Source organism: Echiichthys vipera (assembly GCF_963691815.1).
Source record: "Echiichthys vipera genome assembly, chromosome: 8".
Taxonomy (NCBI): domain Eukaryota; kingdom Metazoa; phylum Chordata; class Actinopteri; order Perciformes; family Trachinidae; genus Echiichthys; species Echiichthys vipera.
This window is the reverse complement of record NC_139833.1, coordinates 440,442-457,941: the sequence shown is the minus strand read 5'-3', so window position 1 is coordinate 457,941 and position 17,500 is coordinate 440,442. Positions and strand designations below refer to the sequence as shown.

At 51.6% G+C, this 17,500-nt stretch overlaps 3 protein-coding genes across 5 annotated transcripts in view; 2 read left to right on the top strand and 1 right to left on the bottom strand.

The window, feature by feature from the left end:
- Positions 1 to 7,546, top strand: part of arhgef2b (rho/rac guanine nucleotide exchange factor (GEF) 2b) — a 35,108-nt gene extending 27,562 nt beyond the window's left edge. For 2 of the 3 annotated variants that reach the window (XM_083918324.1, XM_083918322.1), the window contains 7 exons: positions 217 to 297; positions 838 to 893; positions 4,873 to 4,914; positions 5,700 to 5,750; positions 5,834 to 6,124; positions 6,510 to 6,639; positions 6,777 to 7,546. In XM_083918324.1, coding sequence (XP_083774450.1) covers positions 217 to 297; positions 838 to 893; positions 4,873 to 4,914; positions 5,700 to 5,750; positions 5,834 to 6,124; positions 6,510 to 6,639; positions 6,777 to 6,826 — 701 coding nt within the window. In that variant the 3' untranslated portion in view covers positions 6,827 to 7,546. The remainder of the gene's footprint in view (positions 1 to 216; positions 298 to 837; positions 894 to 4,872; positions 4,915 to 5,699; positions 5,751 to 5,833; positions 6,125 to 6,509; positions 6,640 to 6,776) is intronic. The other variant, XM_083918323.1, reaches the window with a different exon arrangement.
- A 1,541-nt stretch (positions 7,547 to 9,087) lies between these two features.
- Positions 9,088 to 17,340, top strand: LOC310950501 (uncharacterized protein). The gene is made up of 9 exons (XM_083918344.1): positions 9,088 to 9,316; positions 12,148 to 12,294; positions 12,547 to 12,680; positions 12,975 to 13,092; positions 13,657 to 13,727; positions 14,312 to 14,387; positions 14,807 to 14,869; positions 15,655 to 15,724; positions 16,524 to 17,340. The coding sequence occupies exons 2-9, from the start codon at positions 12,160 to 12,162 to the stop codon at positions 16,604 to 16,606; spliced, it is 750 nt and encodes a 249-aa protein (XP_083774470.1). The 5' UTR covers positions 9,088 to 9,316; positions 12,148 to 12,159; the 3' UTR covers positions 16,607 to 17,340.
- An 83-nt stretch (positions 17,341 to 17,423) lies between these two features.
- pmvk (phosphomevalonate kinase) overlaps positions 17,424 to 17,500 on the bottom strand; it is a 5,332-nt gene continuing 5,255 nt past the window's right edge. The window contains exon 5 of the mRNA XM_083918345.1: positions 17,424 to 17,500. This exon is cut by the window's right edge and continues 329 nt beyond it. The gene's annotated coding sequence lies outside the window, so the exon portion shown is untranslated.

Here is a 17,500-nt window from a genome sequence, read left to right as displayed (position 1 = left end):
ACACCTGTGACACCTGAACACCTAAACACCTGTGACACCTGAACACATGTGACACCTGAACACCTGTGACACCTGAACACCTGTGACACCTGAGACACCTGAACACCTGAGACACCTGAGACACCTGAACACCTGAGACACCTGAACACCTGAGACACCTGAACACCTGTGACACCTGAACACCTGTGACACCTGAGTTTCTTTTCTGTGTTTCAGTGGAAAAATTGACCGAACTGCTTCTGAACTCCAACATCCAGAAAACACCTGTGACCAACAACAACAACCAGGAGCTGAGCAGTGAGTCACCATCACCTGTAACACCTGTAACACCTGTAGCACCTGTAACACCTGTAACACCTGTAACACCTGTACACCTGTAACACCTGTACACCTGTGACACCTGTAACACCTGTGACACCTGAACACCTGTAACACCTGTAACACCTGTAACACCTGTACACCTGTACACCTGTAACACCTGTACACCTGTAACACCTGACCACCTGTAACACCTGTAGAACCTGTAACACCTGAACATCTGTGACACCTGAACATCTGAACACCTGTAACATCTGTGACACCTGAACACCTGTAACACCCGTAACACCTGTAACACCTGTAACACCTGTAGCACCTGTGACACCTGTAGCACCTGAACACCTGTAACACCTGTGACACCTGTAACACCTGACCACCTGTAACACCTGTAGAACCTGTAACACCTGAACACCCGTAACACCCGTAACACCCGTAACACCTGTAACACCTGAACACCTGTATCACCTGTAGCACCTGTAACACCTGTGGCACCTGTTGCACCTTGTGTCTCTGTCTCAGACGGGGACTCCAGTTCTCTGAACGGCTCCTTTGAGTCCAACGGCAGCTCCTCGAAGGTAAATCTTTGTTTTAACGTCTGTTCCCAGACTCTGTGTCAGGTCAGGGGTCAGAAACACGAGGTCAGGGGTCAGAAACACGAGGTCAGGGGTCAGAAACACGAGGTCAGGGGTCAGAAACACGAGGTCAGGGGTCAGAAACACGAGGTCAGGGGTCAGAAACACGAGGTCAGGGGTCAGAAACACGAGGTCAGGGGTCAGAAACACGAGGTCAGGGGTCAGAAACACGAGGTCAGGGGTCAGAAACACGAGGTCAGGGGTCAGAAACACGAGGTCAGGGGTCAGAAACACGAGGTCAGGGGTCAGAAACACGAGGTCAGGGGTCAGAAACACGAGGTCAGGGGTCAGAAACACGAGGTCAGGGGTCAGAAACACGAGGTCTGGGGTCAGAAACACGAGGTCTGGGGTCAGAAACACGAGGTCTGGGGTCAGAAACACGAGGTCAGGGGTCAGAAACACGAGGTCAGGGGTCAGAAACATGAGGTCTGGGGTCAGAAACACGAGGTCAGGGGTCAGAAACACGAGGTCAGGGGTCAGAAACACGAGGTCAGAGGTCAGAAACACGAGGTCAGGGGTCAGAAACACGAGGTCAGGGGTCAGAAACACGAGGTCAGGGGTCAGAAACACGAGGTCAGGGGTCAGAAACACGAGGTCTGGGGTCAGAAACACGAGGTCAGGGGTCAGAAACACGAGGTCTGGGGTCAGAAACACGAGGTCAGGGGTCAGAAACACGAGGTCAGGGGTCAGAAACACGAGGTCAGGGGTCAGAAACACGAGGTCAGAGGTCAGAAACACGAGGTCAGGGGTCAGAAACACGAGGTCAGGGGTCAGAAACACGAGGTCAGGGGTCAGAAACACGAGGTCTGGGGTCAGAAACACGAGGTCAGGGGTCAGAAACACGAGGTCAGGGGTCAGAAACACGAGGTCTGGGGTCAGAAACACGAGGTCAGGGGTCAGAAACACGAGGTCAGAAACACGAGGTCAGAGGTCAGAAACACGAGGTCAGGGGTCAGAAACACGAGGTCTGGGGTCAGAAACACGAGGTCAGGGGTCAGAAACACGAGGTCAGGCGTCAGAAACACGAGGTCAGGGGTCAGAAACACGAGGTCAGGGGTCAGAAACACGAGGTCAGGGGTCAGAAACACGAGATCAGGGGTCAGAAACACGAGGTCAGGGGTCAGAAACACGAGGTCAGGGGTCAGAAACACGAGGTCAGGGGTCAGAAACACGAGGTCTGGGGTCAGAAACACGAGGTCAGGGGTCAGAAACACGAGGTCAGGGGTCAGAAACACGAGGTCTGGGGTCAGAAACACGAGGTCCGGAGTCAGAAACACGAGGTCCGGGGTCAGAAACACGAGGTCAGGGGTCAGAAACACGAGGTCTGGGGTCAGAAACACGAGGTCAGGGGTCAGAAACACGAGGTCCGGGGTCAGAAACACGAGGTCAGGGGTCAGAAACACGAGGTCAGGGGTCAGAAACACGAGGTCAGGGGTCAGAAACACGAGGTCAGGGGTCAGAAACACGAGGTCAGGGGTCAGAAACACGAGGTCTGGGGTCAGAAACACGAGGTCAGGGGTCAGAAACACGAGGTCAGGGGTCAGAAACACGAGGTCAGGGGTCAGAAACACGAGGTCCGGGGTCAGAAACGCGAGGTCAGAGGTCAGAAACGCGAGGTCAGGGGTCAGAAACACGAGGTCAGGGGTCAGAAACACGAGATCAGGGGTCAGAAACACGAGGTCAGGGGTCAGAAACACGAGGTCTGGGGTCAGAAACACGAGGTCAGGGGTCAGAAACACGAGGTCAGGGGTCAGAAACACGAGGTCAGGGGTCAGAAACACGAGGTCAGGGGTCAGAAACACGAGGTCAGGGGTCAGAAACACGAGGTCAGGGGTCAGAAACACGAGGTCAGGGGTCAGAAACACGAGGTCAGGGGTCAGAAACACGAGGTCAGGGGTCAGAAACACGAGGTCAGGGGTCAGAAACACGAGGTCAGGGGTAAGAAACACGAGGTCTGGGGTCAGAAACACGAGGTCAGGGGTCAGGAACACGAGGTCAGGGGTCATAAACACTAAGTCTGGGGTCAGAAACACGAGGTCAGGGGTCAGAAACACGAGGTCAGGGGTCAGAAACACGAGGTCAGGGGTCAGAAACACGAGGTCTGGGGTCAGAAACACGAGGTCAGGGGTCAGAAACACGAGGTCAGGGGTCAGAAACACGAGGTCTGGGGTCAGAAACGTGAGGTCAGGGGTCAGAAACACGAGGTCAGGGGTCAGAAACTCGAGGTCAGGGGTCAGAAACACGAGGTCAGGGGTCAGAAACACTAGGTCAGGGGTCAGACACACGAGGTCAGGGGTCAGAAACACGAGGTCAGGGGTCAGAAACACGAGGTCAGGGGTCAGAACCACGAGGTCAGAGGTCAGAAACACGAGGTCAGGGGTCAGAAACACGAGGTCAGGGGTCAGAAACACGAGGTCAGGGGTCAGAAACACGAGGTCAGGGGTCAGAAACACGAGGTCAGGGGTCAGAAACACGAGGTCAGGGGTCAGAAACACGAGGTCTGGGGTCAGAAACACGAGGTCAGGGGTCAGAAACACGAGGTCAGGGGTCAGAAACACGAGGTCAGGGGTCAGAAACACGAGGTCAGGGGTCAGAAACACGAGGTCTGGGGTCAGAAACGTGAGGTCAGGGGTCAGAAACACGAGGTCAGGGGTCAGAAACACGAGGTCTGGGGTCAGAAACACGAGGTCTGGGGTCAGACACACGAGGTCAGGGGTCAGAAACGTGAGGTCAGGGGTCAGAAACACGAGGTCAGGGGTCAGAAACACGAGGTCAGGGGTCAGAAACACGAGGTCAGGGGTCAGAAACACGAGGTCAGGGGTCAGAAACACGAGGTCAGGGGTCAGAAACACGAGGTCAGGGGTCAGAAACACGAGGTCTGGGGTCAGAAACACGAGGTCTGGGGTCAGACACACGAGGTCAGGGGTCAGAAACACGAGGTCAGGGGTCAGAAACACGAGGTCTGGGGTCAGAAACGTGAGGTCTGGGGTCAGAAACACGAGGTCAGGGGTCAGACACACGAGGTCAGGGGTCAGAAACACGAGGTCTGGGGTCAGAAACGTGAGGTCAGGGGTCAGAGACACGAGGTCAGGGGTCAGAAACACGAGGTCAGGGTCAGAAACACGAGGTCAGGGGTCAGAAACACGAGGTCAGGGGTCAGAAACACGAGGTCAGGGGTCAGAAACACGAGGTCAGGGGTCAGAAACACGAGGTCAGGGGTCAGAAACACGAGGTCAGGGGTCAGAAACACGAGGTCTGGGGTCAGAAACACGAGGTCAGGGGTCAGAAACACGAGGTCAGGGGTCAGAAACACGAGGTCAGGGGTCAGAAACACGAGGTCAGGGGTCAGAATCACGAGGTCAGGGATCAGAAACACGAGGTCAGAGGTCAGAAACACGAGGTCAGGGGTCAGAAACACGAGGTCAGGGGTCAGAAACACGAGGTCAGGGGTCAGAAACACGAGGTCAGGGGTCAGAAACACGAGGTCTGGGGTCAGAAACACGAGGTCAGGGGTCAGAAACACGAGGTCAGGGGTCAGACACACGAGGTCAGGGGTCAGAAACACGAGGTCAGGGGTCAGAAACACGAGGTCTGGGGTCAGAAACACGAGGTCAGGGGTCAGAAACACGAGGTCTGGGGTCAGAAACACGAGGTCAGGGGTCAGAAACACGAGGTCTGGGGTCAGAAACACGAGGTCAGGGGTCAGAAACACGAGGTCAGGGGTCAGAAACATGAGGTCAGGGGTCAGGAACACGAGGTCAGGGGTCAGGAACACGAGGTCAGGGGTCAGAAACACGAGGTCAGGGGTCAGAAACACGAGGTCAGGGGTCAGAAACACGAGGTCAGGGGTCAGAAACACGAGGTCAGGGGTCAGAGCAGCGCGAACGTCTCTGATCATCAACAACTTCTGTTTCTTTTCCAGGACCGAAACGGGAACCAGCTGCAGGAGCGAACCCTGAACCAGGTAACGAGCACACAAGACCGAGGGCGCCGGTGTCTCACCGTACAGACCGACGGCGCCGGTGTCACACCGTACAGACAGAGAGCGCCGGTGTCACACCGTACAGACAGAGGGCGCCGGTGTCACACCGTACAGACAGAGGGCGCCGGTGTCACACCGTACAGACAGAGAGCGCCGGTGTCACACCGTACAGACAGAGAGCGCCGGTGTCACACCGTACAGACAGAGGGCGCCGGTGTAACACCGTACAGACAGAGGGCGCCGGTGTCACACCGTAGAGACAGAGGGCGCCGGTGTCTCACCGTACAGACAGAGAGCGCCGGTGTCACACCGTACAGACAGAGGGCGCCGGTGTCACACCGTACAGACAGAGGGCGCCGGTGTCACACCGTACAGACAGAGGGCGCCGGTGTCACACCGTACAGACAGAGGGCGCCGGTGTCACACCGTACAGACAGAGGGCGCCGGTGTCACACCGTAGAGACAGAGGGCGCCAGTGTCGCGCCGGTGTCACACCGTACAGACAGAGGGCGCCGGTGTCACACCGTAGAGACAGAGGGCGCCGGTGTCGCGCCGGTGTCACACCGTACAGACGGAGGGCGCCGGTGTCACACCGTTATAGACGTTTGTTCGTTAGCATGAAGCTAATGTCGTGGTTTGTCATGTGACCTCTGGTGGACGCTGATGTCACGGCTCTGTGCAGCATCTGATTGGGCGTATGGAAAACGGCGTCTGTGGCGTGAGAACACGTGTTTTAACAGATCAAACTTTTTCGCTCTCGTCCACAGGAAGTGCGTCAGCGGCTGGTGAGTCTGAGCACGCAGCTCCACGCCCTGCAGGTCAGTCACACGCCGTTGTTTATCATCAGTTTTCTGTTCGACCACGACAGAGATGACTGATGTTGATGTCCACGCCCCTTCAGGCTGCTGTGATTCGTCAGGATTCAATCCTGGAGCTGTCGATCAGAACAGGCCTCGCCCCCTCGTGCACCACAGGCTCCGCCCCCGTCCCCCGCCTCAGCCGCTCCATGTCCCGGGACACGGGGCTGGACGCCAGCGGGGAGGCGGTGCTGCTGCGGCGGCAGGTGGAGCTGCTGCAGGAGGAAGTGACACGGCTGCGTCTGAGGGGGGAGGAGCCAGCCAGGGAGGGGGCGGAGCCAGGAAACAGGAGGAGGGGCAACGGAGACAACAGTGATGTCATAAAGGGAGAACAGGTGAGTCACACGCCGCACAGAAACTCGCCGACGCCACTCGTTTCAACGACGGGCGGAGGTTCTGACCTCCTGTTAGCGCGTCGTAGCGCTCGTAGTTCGGCGCCGTTTTGAGGGACTTTTTATCCCCGATGGTGATTGGTTCAGACGTAAGCGCACGTCTGCGATTGGTCGATCACATGAATCAATGGAGCCGCGGCAACCGCCATTTTGAATAACTAGCCAGTCGCCTGCTAGTTAGCTAGCTCGACCGCTAATCCACGGCCGCTGCACTGAGAGGGCGCTAAGCTAACAAGCTAAAGTGTGTGTGTGCGTGTGTGTGTCTGTGTGCGTGTGCGTGTGTGTCTGTGTGTGTGTGTGTGTGTGTGTGTGTGTGTGTGTGTGTCAGCAGGGCAGCAGGAGGCGTGGCAGCAGGGAATTGGAGCCCCGCCCCCTCGCACCATTGGCCAGCCAGGATCCAGTCGACCAATTAGACGGCGTCCAGGAAGGAATGTCTCCTCGCTCCGACAGCCCCAGAGGTCAGAAGCCTCCACAGATGCAAAAACATATAAACATATAAACATTTAAATATATAAAGTTATAAAGTTATAAATACGTAAATATATAAATATGTGATTGACTCACGCTGATGTCCGTCTCCATGGCGACCCCTCAGACCTGCAGGACATCCCGGAGGAGAGCGAGTGTGGAGCCGACCCCAGTTAACGCCACTCCGTCTCCTGATGACCTCACGATGACCTCACCGTGATGTCATTTCCTGAATGTTGCTGTTGCCTGAAACAGGAAGTGCAAACACGGGACCTGTTTACATCATCACGTCAGCTGGAGCCCCGCCCACATGTGCTGGAGTGGGCGGGGCGTTATATTGGGGGGGGGGGGGCTACAGTCGTGTCACCTGCAGACACAATAACGGTCTCCACACTACATTACCCAGAATGCCTTTATTTATACGGTCATTTCAAAGTAAGAGTCCTTTAATTAGAAACATTTCCTGTCGTTTCTGAACCAAAAAACTTTTTTTTAATGTTTTTATTTTTTACAGATTGTTTTTTAGTTTGTGACAGAATCCAGGGGGGGGGGGGGGGTCTGTTAGCATGTTAGCATGTTAGCGTGTTAGCGTGCTGGTGCTTCGATCTGCAGAGCAGAACTTTATCGACAGCGTTTTTAAAGATGTTTGAACAGAAACAAAAATAATGTTTGAAGATTTCCAAATATTTCAGTATATGTTTAAAAGGAGCAGCGTTGCCACGGTAACGGCCTGCCGGTGTAAGTCACAGTGAGGGGGACGATGATGAAGGTCGTCTGTGACGCTCACGGAGACGTTTGAACGTGTTTGTAACGACCGGAGCAGAAAAGTGTAAATGTTCGTGTCATAAAAGGAATCAGACGAGAGCGAGTGCGTGTCCTTATTTCTGCAGCATCACATCTGAACACTGATCATCACAGCTGAGACGTTCTTGTTTTTATGTTTATGAAATATAATAAAAGAGAAGAGCAGCTCCTCTGGGACGGACTTTGGTTTTTATGTGTAAATGTTTAAACTCTGCAGCTTAAAGTCACGTTCTTCACGTCCTCTGGTCCCGTTTGGATCCTTTTACTGATTTAATGTTAATTTAGTTTCTGTAATAAATTCATTTTTCTTCAGTTTTCATGTTGAAAAAGTTTGTTTTCAGCGTCTGAAACATGAAATCTCTGAGTTTCTCTCTTTGATTTCACGTTAAACTGAAGATTTTTTTCACCGTGTTGAGATTTTTCACACACACACACACACACAGACAGACACACTCAGACACACACACACACACACACACGTTGAGACATTGTATAATAAACTAAACAAACATCTTTAATACCTGAAGATGAAAATAAAGAATTATCTGCAGACGTTTGTGACGTCATCAGGTCAGTTTGAGCTCATTTGTTTTTTTAACCATAAAAACAAAGTGTCATCAGCGTAGTTAGTGAATATTAATCTGTTTTTAGTCGTTTTGTATCAGTTTTTCATCATTGTTCACAAATTTTTACTGATCCTGTGCCAATTTTACTCATTTTGATCCATATTTATTCATCTTACGTCCATTTTTACTCATTCTGCATCATTTTTAGTAGATAAACCAAAGTGTCATCAGCGTATTGAGTGAATACAAATCTGTTTTACTCATTTTGTATCAATTAAAATAACTTTGGGTTGATTTTAGTCATTTTTAATTAATCTGTAGTAATTTTGAGCCGTATTTAATCATTTTACGTCCATTTTTAACTCACTTTGTATGATATTTCTATTAATTTATGTCACTTTTTACTCATTTTGTATCAGTTTCTAGTCATTTTCTATCCATTTGTAATCATTCTGCATCATTTTAACCATAGACCAAAGCGTCATCAGCGTAGTTAGTGAAGCCAGAGTTCATTAAAGAGTGTTTTAAAGACTTACCTACTGGCCCCTGTACCAGCTCCTCTCATAGTAAAGTCCATTACAGTGGAAGGGCAAAATACAAAATTAGTAAAAAATAGATTGTTGCTGCTTTGTTGTGTGTGTGTGTGTGTGTGTGTGTGTGTGTGTGTGTGTGTGTGTAGGGACTCTTCTCATGCTGCTGCAGAGGTTTGCTGTTATTTTCAGCAGCATTAGTGGTTAATAAAGACCTTTGAATGCCTTCACCGTGCTGCCCCGAGCTAACCACTGTTAGCCACGTCCGGCTGTTAGCATCTCTCCTGGATTTCTACCTTAGTAAAAACTGTCTCCATGGTTACTACCTTAACAGTTGTTATTTGATGTTTTATTGGTGATTAAAGTGCAGAAAAAGACTCTGGAGGATTTAAACTGAGTTAAACTGAAGGAATCTGAGTCATTGAGGCTTCAAAACTCTTTTATTTTGAAAAGGACCGTGTCCCTGCGTCACTTCCTGTGGAGGGAACTTAAACCGGAAGAAAAAAACAACAACTTTATTCTCAACCACTCAGCTGAGAGTTAGCTGCGTGAGGTAGACCCGGACCAGAACCAGGACCAGGACCAGGACCAGAACCAGAACCCGGACCAGGACCAGAACAAGAGACTGAGCCGCGGTTCTACGCTTCACTGCGTAACTCTGTTAGCAGCTAACGGCTAACAGGCTAACAGCTAACGGGGAGGTGACGCTGTCAGGTGCAGTCGCGCTCGAGCCGCAGGTGTTTTCTCCTCCGAGGACTCAGAGACAGGTGAGACACACACACACCTGAGACACACACACTTGAGACACACACACACACACACACACACACACACACACACCTGCTGCTGCTGCTGCTCTGAAAACCGGACAGTAGCTAAGAGGCTAACGGCTAACAGCTAGCGGGGCGGTGGTCCGCTGTTAGCATCAGGAGCTAACGAGCTAACAGACAACAGGTCAGACCAGATAATAAAGATATAATAATATAAATATAATAATACACAATAAAATCTATGATACATAATAAACCTTTATAATCATTTATCATATAAAATATAATTATGTACAATAATAATATAAATGATAAACAACAACAATATGTAATAAACATTAAATATAATATTATAAAATAATGTTTAATGATAATAAAGAAGAGTGTGTGTGTGTGTGTGTGTGTGTGTGTGTGTGTGTGTGTGTCTGTGTGTGTGTGTGTCTCTGTGTGTGTGTGTCTGTGTGTGTGTCTGTGTGTGTCTCTGTCTGTCTGTGTGTGTGTGTGTGTGTGTGTCTCTGTGTCTGTGTGTGTGTGTGTGTCTCTGTCTGTCTGTGTGTGTGTCTCTGTGTGTGTGTGTGTGTGTGTGTCTCTCTGTGTCTGTGTGTGTGTGTGTGTCTCTGTCTGTCTGCCTGTGAATGTTCTCATTCGTCCAGGTCGTCGTTATCCTCAAAGCAATTTCAGTCAAAAAACAACTGGACTGGTTGTTTGTCTAGGAAGACGTTTCACCTCTGATCCAAGAGGCTTCATCAGTTCATGTACACATCTGACCAGGACCAGGCTGGGACTGGTCCTGGCCCTGGTCCTGGTCAGATGCGTACATGAACTGATGAAGCCTCTTGGATCAGAGGTGAAACGTCTTCCTAGACAAACAACCAGTCCAGTTGTTTTTTGACTGAAATTGCTTTGAGGATGACTCTGTCTGTCTGTGTGTGTGTCTCTGTGTGTGTGTCTGTGTGTGTCAGACAGGAATAAGTAAAAATGTTAGAAATGTGTCTTCAGTGTTTCCTGATGAACCTGCTGAGTCAGCGACACGTTAAACACACGTGAACACGTTAAACACGCGTGACGTCGCTCTGAACACGTTAAACACACACGTGAACACGTTAAACACACGTGACATCATCGCTCTGAATATGTTAAACACACGTGACATCATCGCTCTGAACACGTTAAACACACGTGACATCATCGCTCTGAACACGTTAAACACACGTGACATCATCGCTCTGAACACGTTAAACACACGTGACATCATCGCTCTGAACACGTTAAACACACGTGACATCATCGCTCTGAATATGTTAAACACACGTGACATCATCGCTCTGAACACGTTAAACACACGTGACATCATCGCTCTGAACACGTTAAACACACGTGACATCATCGCTCTGAACACGTTAAACACACGTGACATCATCGCTCTGAACACGTTAAACACACGTGACATCATCGCTCTGAACACGTTAAACACACGTGACATCATCGCTCTGAACACGTTAAACACACGTGACATCATCGCTCTGAACACGTTAAACACACGTGACATCATCGCTCTGAACACGTTAAACACACGTGACATCATCGCTCTGAACACGTTAAACACACGTGACATCATCGCTCCGAACACGTTAAACACACGTGACATCATCGCTCTGAACACGTTAAACACACGTGACATCATCGCTCTGAACACGTTAAACACACGTGACATCATCGCTCTGAACACGTTAAACACACGTGACATCATCGCTCTGAACACGTTAAACACAAGTGACGTCGCTCCGAACACGTTAAACACACGTGACATCATCGCTCTGAACACGTTAAACACACGTGACATCATCGCTCTGAACATGTTAAACACGCGTGACGTCGCTCTGAACACGTTAAACACGCGTGACGTCGCTCCGAACGCGTTAAACACGCGTGACGTCGCTCCGAACGCGTTAAACACACGTGACGTCGCTCTGAACACGTTAAACACACGTGACGTCGCTCTGAACACGTTAAACACACGTGACGTCGCTCTGAACACGTTAAACACGCGTGACGTCGCTCTGAACGCGTTAAACACGCGTGACGTCGCTCTGAACGCGTTAAACACGCGTGACGTCGCTCCGAACGCGTTAAACACGCGTGACGTCGCTCCGAACGCGTTAAACCCACGTGACGTCGCTCCGAACACGTTAAACACACGTGACGTCGCTCCGAACACGTTAAACACGCGTGACGTCGCTCCGAACGCGTTAAACACGCGTGACGTCGCTCCGAACGCGTTAAACACACGTGACGTCGCTCCGAGCACGTTAAACACACGTGACGTCGCTCTGAACACGTTAAACACGCGTGACGTCGCTCTGAACACGTTAAACACACGTGACATCATCGCTCTGAACACGTTAAACACGCGTGACATCATCGCTCTGAACACGTTAAACACGCGTGACGTCGCTCTGAACACGTTAAACACGCGTGACGTCGCTCTGAACACGTTAAACACACGTGACGTCGCTCTGAACACGTTAAACACACGTGACGTCGCTCTGAACACGTTAAACACGCGTGACGTCGCTCTGAACACGTTAAACACACGTGACATCATCGCTCTGAACACGTTAAACACGCGTGACATCATCGCTCTGAACACGTTAAACACGCGTGACGTCGCTCTGAACACGTTAAACACGCGTGACGTCGCTCTGAACACGTTAAACACACGTGACGTCGCTCTGAACACGTTAAACACACGTGATGTCGCTCTGAACACGTTAAACACACGTGACGTCGCTCCGAACGCGTTAAACACGTGTGGTTTCCTCCCACAGAAGAAGAAGAAGATGACGAGCGGGCTGAACAGCATCGACGCCGTGAAGAAGAAGATCAAAGTGCTGCAGGAGCAGGCGGAGGAGGCCGAGGACCGAGCGGTGAAGCTGCAGAAGGAGGTGGAGCAGGAGAAGAGGAGCCGGGAGGAGGTACACACACACACACACACACACACACACACACACACACACACACACACACACACACACACACACAGACACACAGACACACACACACACACACACACACACAGAAACATGGACAGGTACACTCACCTGTGTGTCTATTTCTCTCTGTGTGTGTGTCTGCGTGTGTCCCCGTGTGTGTGTGTGTGTGTGTCTGCGTGTGTGTCTGCGTGTGTGTGTGTGTGTGTGTGTGTGTGTGTGTGTGTGTGTGTGCAGGCGGAGGCGGAGGTGACGGCTCTGGGCCGGAGGCTGCAGCTCACTGAGGACAGTCTGGAGTGTGTTCAGGAGAGACTGAGCTCCACCCTCCACAAGCTGGAGGAGGTGGAGAAGAGCAGTGATGAGAGCGAGAGGTCAGACACACACACACACACACACACACACACACGAGACACACACACACACACACCTGAGACACAAACACACACACACACACACACACCTGAGACACACACACACACACACACACACACACACCTGAGACAGACACACACACACACACACACACACACACACACACACACACACACACACACACACACACACTTGAACTTTATGTAAACGTGTGTGTGTGTGTGTGTGTGTGTGTCTCGTGTGTGTCTCGTGTGTGTGTGTGTGTGTGTCTCATGTGTGTGTGTGTGTGTCAGAGGGATGAAGGTGATTGAGAACCGAGCTCTGAAGGACGAGGAGAAGATGGAGCAGCTGGAGGTTCATCTGAGAGAAGCCAAGCTCATCGCTGAGGAGGCCGACCGCAAGTACGAGGAGGTGAGTCCCCCGCCTCAGGACCAGGGTCCTCAGGACCAGGGTCCACAGAACCCCCGCCTCAGAACCAGGGTCCTCAGGACCAGGGTCCACATGACCCCCGCCTCAGAACCAGGGTCCTCAGGACCAGGGTCCACATGACCCCCGCCTCAGAACCAGGGTCCTCATGACCTCAGAACCAGGGTCCACAGGACCAGGGTCCACAGAACCACGGTCCTCAGGACCTCAGGACCTCAGAACCAGGGTCCACAGGACCCTGGTACCTTGGTTCCTGCTCTCTCTCTCTCTGTGTGTGTGTGTGTGTGTGTGTGTGTGTGTGTGTGTGTGTGTGTGTGTGTGTGTGTGTGTGTGTGTGTGTGTGTGTGTGTGTGTGTGTGTGTGTGTGTGTGTGTGTGTGTGTGTGTGTGTGTGTGTGTGTGTGTGTGTGTGTGTGTGTGTGTGTGTGTGTGTGTGTGTGTGTGTGTGTGTGTGTGTGTGTGTGTGTGTGTGTGTGTGTGTGTGTGTGTGTGAACACAGACGTGTGTTCTCCTGCTTCCTGTGTGACATCATCGTGTGTTTGATTGACAGGTGGCTCGTAAACTGATGATGGTGGAAGCAGAACTGGAACGAGCTGAAGAGCGAGCGGAGCAGGGAGAGAGGTGAGTCACACACACACACACACACACACACACCTGCAATACACACACACACACACACACACACACACACCTGAGACACACACACACACACACACACACCTGCAATACACACACACACACACACACACACACACACCTGCAATACACACACACACACCTGAGACACACACACACACACACCTGAGACACACACACACACACACCTGAGACACACACAGGCACGCACACACACACACACACACCTGAGACACACACACACACACACCTGAGACACACACAGGCACGCACACACACACACACACCTGAGACACACACACACACACACCTGAGACACACACAGGCACGCACACACACACACACACCTGCAATATATAACGCTGTCTGTCTGTCCCCCTGTCTGTCCTCCTGTCTGCCTGTCTGTCCTCTTACCTGTCTGTCCTCCTGTCTGCCTGTCTGTCTGTCCTCTTACCTGTCTGTCCTCTTACCTGTCTGTCCTCCTGCCTGTCTGTCTGTCCTCTTACCTGTCTGTCCTCCTGTCTGCCTGTCTGTCTGTCCTCTTACCTGTCTGTCCTCCTGTCTCACAGTAAGGTTCGGAGGATGGACGAGCAGTTGAGGAGTTTCGATCATTCACTGAAGAGTCTGCAGGCGTCTGAGGACAAGGTACCTGTCTGTCTGACACACACCTGTCTGTCTGACACACACCTGTCTGTCTGACACACACCTGTCTGTCTGACACACACCTGTCTGTCTGACACTCACACCTGTCTGTCTGACACACACACCTGTCTGTCTGACACACACACCTGTCTGTCTGACACACACACCTGTCTGTCTGACACTCACCTGTCTGTCTGACACTCACCTGTCTGTCTGACACTCACCTGTCTGTCTGACACTCACCTGTCCTCTGATTGGCTGTTGTCAGCTCAACTGTCCTCTGATTGGCTGTTGTCAGCTCAACTGTCCTGTGATTGGCTGTTGTCAGCTCACCTGTCCTGTGATTGGCTGTTGTCAGCTCACCTGTCCTCTGATTGGCTGTTGTCAGCTCACCTGTCCTGTGATTGGCTGTTGTGTCTCAGTATTCTCAGAAAGAAGACAGGTACGAAGAGGAGATCAAGAACCTGAGCAGCAAACTGAAGGAGGTGAGGCACTTCCTGTTTACCTCTTCACTTCCTGTTTACCTGTTCACTTCCTGTCTGTTCCCTGTTGTCTTCCTGTCTGTTCCCTCTTGTCTTCCTGTCTGTTCCCTGCTGACTTCCTGTCTGTTCCCTGCTGACTTCCTGTCTGTTCCCTCTTGTCTTCCTGTCTGTTCCCTGCTGACTTCCTGTCTGTTCCCTCTTGTCTTCCTGTCTGTTCCCTCTTGTCTTCCTGTCTGTTCCCTGTTGACTTCCTGTCTGTTCCCTGCTGACTTCCTGTCTGTTCCCTGCTGACTTCCTGTCTGTTCCCTCTTGTCTTCCTGTCTGTTCCCTGCTGACTTCCTGTCTGTTCCCTCTTGTCTTCCTGTCTGTTCCCTCTTGTCTTCCTGTCTGTTCCCTGTTGACTTCCTGTCTGTTCCCTGTTGACTTCCTGTCTGTTCCCTGCTGACTTCCTGTCTGTTCCCTGTTGTCTTCCTGTCTGTTCCCTGCTGACTTCCTGTCTGTTCCCTGCTGTCTTCCTGTCTGTTCCCTGTTGTCTTCCTGTCTGTTCCCTGCTGACTTCCTGTCTGTTCCCTGCTGTCTTCCTGTCTGTTCCCTGCTGTCTTCCTGTCTGTTCCCTGCTGACTTCCTGTCTGTTCCCTGCTGACTTCCTGTCTGTTCCCTGCTGTCTTCCTGTCTGTTCCCTGCTGACTTCCTGTCTGTTCCCTCTTGTCTTCCTGTCTGTTCCCTGCTGACTTCCTGTCTGTTCCCTGCTGACTTCCTGTCTGTTCCCTGCTGTCTTCCTGTCTCAGGCTGAGTCCAGGGCGGAGCTGGCGGAGCGTTCCGTGTCCAAACTGGAGAAAACCATCGACGACCTTGAAGGTCAGTTTAACGATCAGTGTGATGTCACTTTCTTCAATCACGTGTCGGCGAGAACGAGCGGCGCTTGAAGGTCGTTTGAGACGGTCGTGACGCCCTTTCAAAATAAGATTTCCTGGTGCGAGCCTCGTGTTTCTCCCACGCCGCGGCGCCGTGTCCCCCGCAGTTTGCACAGTTCTAAGCCCCTCCCTCAACATCCACTGTCCAATCCTGCGTTAGCAACCGTAACTAGGCAGTGGAGTCCCGAACAACCATACGAAGCTCGCCGCCGCTGTGCTCGCCATAATGGGGCAGACTCACACGTTAGCTTGTTGTGCTAATCTCAGCAGCTGATGCTAACGGCGTTTCTGACCCGGTCAATCTGCCGCAGAGGATTATGGTTTAGGGGCGTGGTTTAGGGGCGGGGCTCCGTCGATGCTCCATTAATTTCCACCAGAGACTCGTTAACTCTGTTATCCCTGCTGCTGGGTTAGCTTACGTTAGCTTACGTTAGCTAACGTAAGCTAACGTTAGCTAACGTAAGCTGACGCTATTTATCACTTGTAGCTAAAGTTAAACCTTTCAGATTAAACCTTCACAAGTTCAGTCAGGAAACTAACGTGAGCTGTTCTAGGGACCAATCAGGCGGCAGTATCCCCTGACCTCTGTAAACTGCAGGGACCAATCAGGACGCAGTATTCCCCGCCCTCTGTAAACTCCAGGGACCAATCAGGACGCAGTATTCCCCGCCCTCTGTAAACTCCAGGGACCAATCAGGACGCAGTATCCCCTCCAGCGTGTTTGAATCTCTCTCTCGTTTCAGACGCTTTGACTTCGGCCAGAAACGCAAACATGGAGCTGCAGACGACCCTGAACCAGACCATGGAGGAGCTCAACGCCTGCTGAGGCTCCGCCCCTCCGCCCCCTCTGCTGCCAAACACTCCCCCTGACTCCTCCCCCTGGGACCAGAACTGTCCTGACTCCTACCCCCTGGGCCAAAACACTCTTGACTCCTCCCCCTTTCAACCAAAACATTCCTGACCCCTCCCCCTTTGGACCAAAACATCCCTGACTCCTCCCCATTTGGGCCAAAATATTCCTGACTCCTCCCCCTTTCGACCAACACATTCCTGACTCCTCCCCCTTTGGACCAAAACATCCCTGACTCCTCCCCCTTTGTGCCAAAATATTCCTGACTCCTCCCCCTTTCGACCAACACATTCCTGACCCCTCCCCCTTTGGGTCAAAACATTCCTGACTCCTCCCCCTTTGGGCCAAAACATTCCTGACTCCTCCCCCTTTGGGCCAAAACATCCCTGACTCCTCCCCCTCTGCTGCCAAAACACTCCCGACTCCTCCCCCCGGGGGTGGCCCCTCCCCCTCCTGTGGTCCTGGTGGGTGAGGACAGCCCCTCCCCCTCCTGTGGGGGCTCCCCCCCCTCTCCCCCCCCCTCAGTATTACGTTTGAAGCGATTTCTCTCGTTTATTAACAAACTAACGTTTGTGTTTTTCTCGTTTTGCCAATAAAAGAATAAATTAATTATTAATGAATTATTAAGTAGCTTAGAGCCAATCACGGATGAGGTCTGTCCCTGGGGGCGTGGCCTGAGGCGGCCAACCAGAGGAGACCTGCTGATGATGTCATAGCTCATTGTAATAAATCATGAGGATTTTATAAAATAAACGCCGACTCAGCTTTTTATTAATAATATTCATGTCTTTTCCCTTCAAATGTGTTTATATTTATTTAATATCTATATTTATTTAATATTTATATTTATTATCAGACTTTTAAACATCT